At 47.3% G+C, this 8,583-nt stretch overlaps 1 protein-coding gene across 1 annotated transcript in view; it reads left to right on the top strand.

Annotated features, from left to right (window-relative positions):
- The first annotated feature begins 3,084 nt into the window (after nt 1–3,084).
- ILF3 (interleukin enhancer binding factor 3, 90kDa) overlaps nt 3,085–8,583 on the top strand; it is a 13,406-nt gene continuing 7,907 nt past the window's right edge. The window contains 11 exon segments of the mRNA XM_009697554.1: nt 3,085–3,148; nt 3,401–3,495; nt 3,654–3,880; nt 4,202–4,382; nt 4,649–4,796; nt 6,210–6,301; nt 6,729–6,824; nt 7,124–7,235; nt 7,729–7,826; nt 8,216–8,327; nt 8,448–8,558. Of these exon segments, the coding sequence (XP_009695856.1) occupies nt 3,085–3,148; nt 3,401–3,495; nt 3,654–3,880; nt 4,202–4,382; nt 4,649–4,796; nt 6,210–6,301; nt 6,729–6,824; nt 7,124–7,235; nt 7,729–7,826; nt 8,216–8,327; nt 8,448–8,558 (1,336 nt within the window).

The raw sequence follows: 8,583 nt of genomic DNA, 5'->3' as shown, positions 1-8,583 counted from the left end.
GGGGGGGGAGGGGGTGTGGAAACATCCCCTTTGGTGTGATTTAAGTGCTGCTCTCCTCCCCATAGGGACAGGACCGCGCTCTCCTCTCCTAAACTTCCCTCCCCAGGGTTTTACCCGGCCTCTCCCATCCCTTCCTCGCCGTTCCCCTTCTTGTCATCAATCCCGTTATTTTCTAGCCGCTCAGTTTTTGGATGGTTCAGAGAAAAAAGAAAATATAAAACAAAACAAAAAAAAAAAATCCCGCGTGTTGCTGCGGCTTCGCGAGAGCCGACAGCTTTTGTTTGCGGTCAGCCAGGTAGCCCTTGTGCCGGGGAAGAGATGCTGTCGGTGTCCTTAGACCTGGAAGGGCTTTGCCTGCCAGGGTTAGCCATCCCTCCGCAAACAAAAGCGAGGCGTTAAAGCTTTGCGCTCCTTCAGGCATCTTATTCAGGTACGACAGGCTAAAAACACGGATTAAAAATGCATAATTCTTACTTAAAACCTAAAACGGAATGTGCTTCTTCACCCGTGTTTAACTTTCCCCTTATCTAGGGCAGAAGTTTCAACCTTTTGCGTTCTGTTTATAATTTTCTTACCCACCCCCCAACCAAATGTTTCGGGGAGTCTGTCTGCTCCTTCCATCGGAGTGGAAAGTTGGTGAAATCAAGCTGGTAGTGGAAACCGTAGGAGGGTGAGAGCAGAGCAGGTGAGGTTTAAACAAGGGTGGAATTTCAAAGTTTCTCCTTTTTCTCACATTTTAACGACAGTCAGCCTCAAGAGCCATGTCGGGAATTGTGTGTTACTGAGCACGTTTGCGTGTGTTTAACTTGTTCTGTGATTCTTTTCCCCAAGAGGCGTGAATCCTGTGATGCTGCGGCGTCAGCTCCTGGGTTCTCACTAGAAACGAACCTCGGTGATTTCAAGAAGAGCGCAAACGTCCCTCTTTAGAAATCGCAGGAACCGGGATTCTCGTTTCTCAGGCTGTTGTAGTATTTTCTGACTGTAGAAACAGCTGCCTCGCTAGGTTGGGTTTCTACTAATTTCTTACCTTGCTCGGAGGAAATTCAGGGAACTTTGAGGAGAAATAACTGCGTACAGAGTGGAGGAGTTGTTTGGGGTCCAGTCCGAAGGAGGAGTGGGTTGAGGGGCTGGCACCCACAAACGTGAGAAGATGCCGTGTGGGTTCTTGCAGGTAGCTTGGGAATAATCCTCCCTCCTCTTAACATCTGGGCTTAATTACAATTAGATCCGGATCTGTAACAATACCAAAGTTGTCCTGTGCATAAATATTTGCAGGATTGGAATCGGAGGGATTCCTGTGCCGTAGCATACGGAGTCCGTACAGCGACGGTGCCTCGAGGAAGTGAGCTTTCCCGGCTTTATCCTCAAAAATTCTTCAGGTCGTGAACCCCAGCTCTGTATGTAAAACGAGAAGCGCAGCAGGGTCCCGATTTCTGCCCAGGCCCTTTGTGTTACTTCATAGAGTTATAATGGCATTGCTCTGGTAAAGCGCTATTTGGGCAGTTAATTATTTGTTCTTTTTTATTATTATTATTATTCCAGTATCCTGCAGGATTTATCCTTAAGATCGGTCAGGCTTGCTTGCAGTTTGTGTCATCTGTAGAGTGTAAAAAGTAAAACAGTGAGTTTGGGAGCTGTGCGTGGCGATTACCGGCGAGGCTGGGAACGGGACGACTCGGGGTAGGTTCCAGTGGAAAAAAAAAAAACAAAACCGAACTTCAGTCTGGTTTCATTTTGAGCGAAACTCTTTCAAAACGGCAGGACTCCCAGAAAAGTGGGGTTTGGTTGTGAGCTCTGGAATAATTGAGGCGTGACTGGCTTTCTCCAGCAGTGTTTTTGAAAGCTTTAGCTACCAGGCAGTTTTGATGCGTACTTGGTTGTAAAATGAAGTGAAACAGCGGGTGGATGCAGATGACGATGACCTTCATCTCCACCACGGAATTGTTTGGGTTGGAAAAGACCTTTAAGATTATCGAGTCCAACCGTTAACCCGGCACTGCCAAATCCACCCCTGAACCGCCACATCCACATCTTCAGGCACTGAGGTTCGTTTTTTTTAAATGGCACTGAACGATTCTTGGAGCTACCAGCAAATATCGGGTGTTTGCAGGACTGGGTTTGCCCCCGTGCAGTTTCATTTTGAGGTAAATCAAGGGGTTTATTAAAGATATTTGGTCAAATTAATGACCGTGAATCAAGCAACTGCTGACTCTTAGGCTAGTTGCGTGGCAAACGACGTTACCGATGCCGAAGAGTCGATCCCAGTGGGTGCGAGGTGGCATTTTGAAGTTCTTGCCGGAAGCCTGCTCGCGTCTGAAGGCGATCTTGGGAAGCTTTCTTCTCCCACAAAGCATAAATTCGTCCCGCAGGACGCAAATATTTCTCTGCTCAAAGGCTAAAACGGAGGAACAAAGCGCTTGAGTTTTAACAAAAGAAGTTCGCTGCCCCGGCTGGGGCTCGGGCTGTCGGAGTGGGTCAATTCCCCTCGAAAACGGCTTCTTTTTTGGAAACAAGCTGTTGTAATTTCGGCCTAATCTGTTGAATTTTCAGACTTGTGAGCGCTCGCTTCAAAAGCAGATTTGCTGCTGCAAGTTTATACTTTTTCCTCCTGAGAAAGTAAGTGAGGAGACTCGGTGCAGCTACCGAACTTGTCACGTTTTGATCCTAATTAAAAGCAGGCGTGCTTACTTTGGGGCCAGAGAATGAATTTGGGGTACAAAGCGGTATATGGCAAAGAGATCTTTACAAATAGTCGCTTCTGAATGAAAGTTATCACCTCGCTCGGCAACCAGGCGATGGCAACCTGGTTCTTTACCTCGTGGAATTCTGTTAGCTTGTTTTCCCACCGCGGGCTTCTCCGGGGTGTATCGGGGAGTGCTTCGCCTTCAGCACACTTTGTTTTAGAAGTATGAGCGGGAGCTTTGGACAAAAAAAAAATCCAATTTTAATGGCAAGGCCTGTTGGGAATAATGAGCCAAAATAATACACCGGGGGCCGCTGAGGGCCGCGAACGAAAAGTAGGAGGGAAAAACCGAGCGGTGGGGTGCAGCTCAGGCTGCTGGGATGTTTTTGCTTCTTGGGGAGATGGTACGAGGGAATGGTTCACAGCGTTTGCCTGGTGTGGCGTGCGCGGCCGAGCTGTTGGATGGTAAACGAGCGTGTGGTGCTCGTTAAAGCTGCCGGGCAGGTAAAACTGAGCAATTAACGCAAACCTCCTTGGACAGCAGCGCGTGCAAGTTGGGGTGACGAACCTGGCTGTAACCGTTACCGTGGGCCCTGTTCAGGTCTTAAGGAGAGAAGTCGTCAGGAGCAGAAAACTGGGCTTTCGCTAACGAGTCCCATCTGCTTCTAATTCCTGTTTTTCCTTCCGATTATCAGTGACAGCTATTTCTGTTCCTAGGTACGCTCGGCAAGCAGGCTGCGGGGATGGACCAGCCTGCCGACGTCGCTAACCGGCTTTCTGTTGCTTTCAGATTACAGAAGAGTGTGGTACTGGTACAGTCTTTTTGGTGGAAGAATCTAAATAAGCACATTTTGGAACGCTTGGACAGACATTCGAAAGCAAAAATGGTAAGGATCGGTAGGTTTCAGACTGGCGGGAGATATATCTGCGTTTCGGCGCTCTCTAAAATTGTTTCAAAATCCCTTTTCAGCGACCGATGCGTATTTTCGTGAACGACGACCGCCACGTGATGGCCAAACACTCGGCCGTTTACCCGACGCAGGAGGAGTTGGAGGCAGTTCAGAATATGGTGTCCCACACGGAGCGAGCGCTCAAAGCTGTGTCCGACTGGATCGACGAGCAAGAAAAAGTCAGTGGGGAGCAGCCGGAGACAGAGTCCATGGAGACGGCGGCCGAAGAGGAAAACAAGGAAGGAGGGTAAGGAACATCACCGAACACGTCCTTGTAAAGGGCGCTGTCGGAGGGAGTAGCACCTTCTTACTCAGATTAGTAAAAATCCGCTCCCTGAAGGTGGAAGGGTTGTTTTCCCTGGCTGTGGAATTAAGAGGAATTAACTGAGCTGGGGTCGCAGCGACTTTTCCCGTGCAGGTGTAGCGAATCCTTCAGCGAGGGGGTCGTGCATCGTATTTAATCTTTGCGGACCGACCCCTTAGCTTGGGTTGAGCCTTCGTGCTTACCCGCCTGCGGTGAATTCTTTTAACGTGGAAGCCGTCGCGAGCGTAGCCTGTGTGTTTGCAGGGATCAGAAGGCGACGGAGCAGTTGACGAGGACCCTGCGTGGAGTGATGCGCGTAGGGCTTGTAGCAAAAGGCCTGTTACTGAAGGGGGACTTGGACCTTGAGCTGGTTCTTTTGTGCAAAGATAAACCCACCACAGATCTCCTGGAGAAAGTAGCTGACAATCTCGGAGTACAGCTTGCTGTGAGTAAAACCTCTCAGTGCTTGTGCGCGCCCGTTCTAAAAAAGGTTGTTCAATGGTTAAAAAGGCAGGGATGACGTTTGTTCCGATACCCTTTCTCTCAGGTTAATTTTCTTCAGTGTGCAGTGTTATTCTGGAGTTACCTTGTTAAATGAACTTCTCTTTCTTACCTGAAGTTTTAGACCTTGGGTTTTTTCGTTGGGAAAGGTTGTTGGAAATGGCTCGGGAATGAATTGGACTTTTGCTAAGTGGTGAAATTGTGTTGCAGGCTATAACCGAAGACAAATACGAAATAATCCAGTCGGTCGGCGATGCTGCAATTGTCATTAAGAACACAAAAGAGCCGCCGTTGACACTGACCATCCACTTGACGTCACCTGTAGTCAGAGAAGAAATGGAAAAACAGTTAGCTGGAGGTATGGAAGACCGAAAACGGCCGACAGTCGGTTGGAAACCCGTACTTTTCCGTTGCTAATTCACTGGGAAAGCGTGCTCTTCAGTTTCAGCCGAAGCGGCCGCAATTATTTTTGTTGTGCAAATTGAAAATTCCGTAAGACAGCACCAACCTCATGAGATCACGGTTACGGTTTGTTCGGACTGAGCTTCCGAAACTGAGTAGCACCTTTCAGATGGTATTTTGCTCCTTTTTGGTTTTATTCTTTATTTTTATTTTTGACTCAAGCCTTTAGTTCACTAATCCGTCATCTTGTTGTATTAATCTTGTTTTGTACCTAGCCATGTAAGTGGCCTGCACAGTGACATAAAAATATGAACCAGATACATTTTAAAAAAAAAAAAAACAAACCAAACGAACAAACAACAACATAAAATCTCGAAGGCTTCTTGTTAAATGCCTTGCATGTACATGAAATTGGATGTTCCAGACAGTTTGTGTTGCAGCAAGAATGATAGGTGCTCTGGGTCTCCTCGATTGGCTGTTTCATCAGCTAAAGTTTTCCAGAATTCCAGATGCAGAGTTTTGGATAAAGTTAGCTTCTCCATTCGTTCTCAAATTCCCTTTGGAATAAGAAGTCACGGACGTTTTTATTTTTTATTTTTTGTTGCGCTCGAATGGCGATGGGTTCTGTGTCGTAGGCATCGCGCCGTCGAACGTGGCGGGTTTCGGACGCTCGCTCCGTGCACTAGCCTTATCTAAAACCCTGGTCTTCAGAAGCTTTTGAGCTTTTTGCAAACCATATCTTCAGTTTTGCTGCAGCACAGACTGGACAATATCTTTGTGCTCTATTGACTGTCTATGGTTTTGATCTCTGACCTCGTCTACCAAGCCTTCTAGTTTGTCAATTTTAGGGACGCTGGACCTTTGACCAACAGGACGCTCTCTGTCACGGGTTGGGGCCAGGGCAGTCAAGCCTTATGGGCGGAGGGGGTTCCCTTGATCCTCAACAACCTTTTTTCTGTGCCCCCCACTCCTCCACTAAAGCTAAACGAAAGAGTGGGTGTTTTATTTTAAATTATTTCCCTTTGTTTTACCTATTCACGGCCTCGTATGCTACCACTTCATTTGAGTCGTAAAGGATTTCTGTCCTCTCCCATCGAGTTTCACGCCCCGTCTCCTCGCAGAATAGATCGCAGTCCGTCCCCTGCTCATTGAACGTCATCATCCGCCCCCCTCCCTCTCTGCAGTTTTAATTTCTAAGCGAGGCCGCCAGGCAAAGCGCACTGCAGACCCCTCCTTCCAGGTTCAGGTTCTAGATCAGGATCTTTTGGGAGCCTCTGCTGCCCGTTAGGAAGCTGCCTCATCCCCTCTCCGCCTGACAGAACCCCCTTGGTCAAACTGTGCCTTGTCTTCTTATTCCATCCACGAATAGAAACGCTATCAGTCAACGACTCCCCGGACGTTCTGGACAGGCAGAAATGCCTTGCTGCCTTGGCGTCACTGCGACACGCCAAGTGGTTCCAGGTTTGCATTTTGTTCTTATATTTGTCTTTAAGTAGAAAAAAAAAAATAATAAAAAAAAAAAATTGTAAGCTATTAAGGGGCTAACTGTTTTGTTGTTGTTGTTTTTGTTCTTTTTATTTAAAATACTTTAACGTCGGATGGTAGTTAGACGTGCTGAACTTAGCGTCTGTCAACGGTACAGTTGCTAAAGAAGCACTTAAGCGAATTAAACGTTCGGAAGGAACCTTTTTTTTAAAGAGTAGTTGCATAGCTGCTGCTTTGTGTTAAGAGTAATGTTGCCTTTGTTACACTACAGTTCTAAGTTATAAAACGGTGATGCCAAATACTGTTTACCCTTGACAAAGTAGCACGGCAAAAATGAATGTCTGCAAAGGAGCAGTTTTGGTGTTTTTATTGAATGTTTGTCTGCTTTTGCTTCTTATTGTAGGCCAGGGCTAACGGGCTGAAGTCGTGCGTCATCGTGATACGAGTGCTGCGAGATCTGTGTACTCGGGTTCCTACTTGGGCGCCGCTGAGAGGATGGGTAATTTTCCTTTTTTTGTTCTGTTTTCTGGGGTTTGCTACCGCTTCTCCCAGCTGGTGTTCAGCTCTCTGTGGTCTGCGCACGTTCCGTTCCCTAAGTTAGAGGCGTATAGGGTACGAACCAAGTTCCCGCCCTTCAGAGACGCGTGTCAGACCTCTACGGCGTAAATCATTTCGTCGGCCGACAATTCCTACGGCGTAAATCGTGTGATGGTTTTGTGACTGGGAAGCAGCTTCTAGCCGTAATCGCCGCGCGAGCCCGTCCCTTTGCTTCTCTCACTTCTCCAAACTGTCTTTCAGCCTCTAGAGCTGCTGTGTGAGAAATCTATCGGAACTGCTAACAGACCCATGGGCGCTGGCGAGGCTCTGAGGAGAGTTCTAGAATGCCTTGCCTCGGGAATCGTGATGCCAGGTTAGGTGGTTCTCTGCATTTACATTTCAGAGCGAAGCCGAAGTGAAAACGGGGTTGAAGCTTCGAGGCGCGGTGACCTTGCCTTAGCGTTTGAGAAATCCCTTGTTATACGGTGCGGGCAGCTTAGATTCGGAGCTCAGAAAAGCCCCCGGCCTACACGGGTACTGCAGTACCTTGCCGTTACGTAGGGCACGTGTGTTCAGAGCTACGGACCCATGACGTTAAACCCCCGTAGAGAGAGGCACCAGTTGCTGCAAGCGTAACTTTGGTTCCCTGAGTGGTTCGTGACCGGCCCCGCTGCTCATTGTACGTGTAAAAAAAAATTTAAAAAATAGTCCAGGCGAGTTTCAGAATGTTGGACATTGGATGGATCATGTCAGTCCGTGTTCTTCGAGAGATGAGTGTTGATTGATGCCAAGGGAATACTTAGTTTAGTTTCTTTAGAAAACACCAGGATAATTCTCTGCATATCTTCCTTGTTTCCTGCCTTCAGATGGTTCTGGTATTTATGATCCTTGTGAAAAAGAAGCCACTGATGCTATTGGGCATCTAGACAGACAACAAAGGGAAGATATCACACAGAGTGCTCAGGTATAGTTTTGACTACAGATGTTACGAAAACTTACATCAGTTCAACTGACTCTGAACTTCCATATTGGTTAATGGTAGTATAGTAACCTCACGGAGGTCGGTGTTAACTTTTTTAATATCCAGTCGAGTAAAAGAAATACAAATGGGTCCCACACCGATAAGGAATTTGTAGCTTGGCCAACCAGAAGCAAAGTCTCAGGTTTTAAATAGCGACTTGCTACCGTGACCCGTATTTTGGGTCGAACCTCGAAAATTCAGAGAGTCCTATTTAAACTGATGAGGATTTCTGTGTAGGGGTGGGTAGAATGTTCCTGTCTGAAACTGTGCAGGGAACAGAGATTGGCGTAGCCGCTTGCGCCTCCCAGTAACACGTGTTTTCATCTTTCTAGCATGCTCTGAGACTTGCTGCTTTTGGCCAGCTTCACAAAGTCTTGGGGATGGATCCCCTACCTTCCAAAATGCCCAAGAAACCAAAGAACGAAAACCCCATTGACTATACTGGTAGGTGCTCGGCGAAAAAAAAAACAAAACAAAACCAAAACAACCAAACCCAAATCACCTTTCCGAGGCTTTTGCTGGAAACCGAAATCCTGAGGGGCTTTTTTGTTCCGGTTGTTACAGTCCAGATTCCTCCCAGTACAACGTACGCTGTCACCCCGATGAAGCGTCCAATGGAGGAGGACGGAGAGGAGAAATCTCCCAGCAAAAAGAAAAAGAAGATTCAGAAAAAAGGTATTGAGTTAACGAGAGGTAGGTA

The sequence above is a fragment of the Cariama cristata genome, unplaced genomic scaffold (genome assembly GCF_000690535.1).
Source record: "Cariama cristata isolate BGI_N322 unplaced genomic scaffold, ASM69053v1 scaffold30673, whole genome shotgun sequence".
Lineage (NCBI taxonomy): Eukaryota > Metazoa > Chordata > Aves > Cariamiformes > Cariamidae > Cariama > Cariama cristata.
The sequence above is the reverse complement of the archived record's forward strand: the minus strand, read 5'-3'. Positions and strand labels throughout refer to the sequence as shown.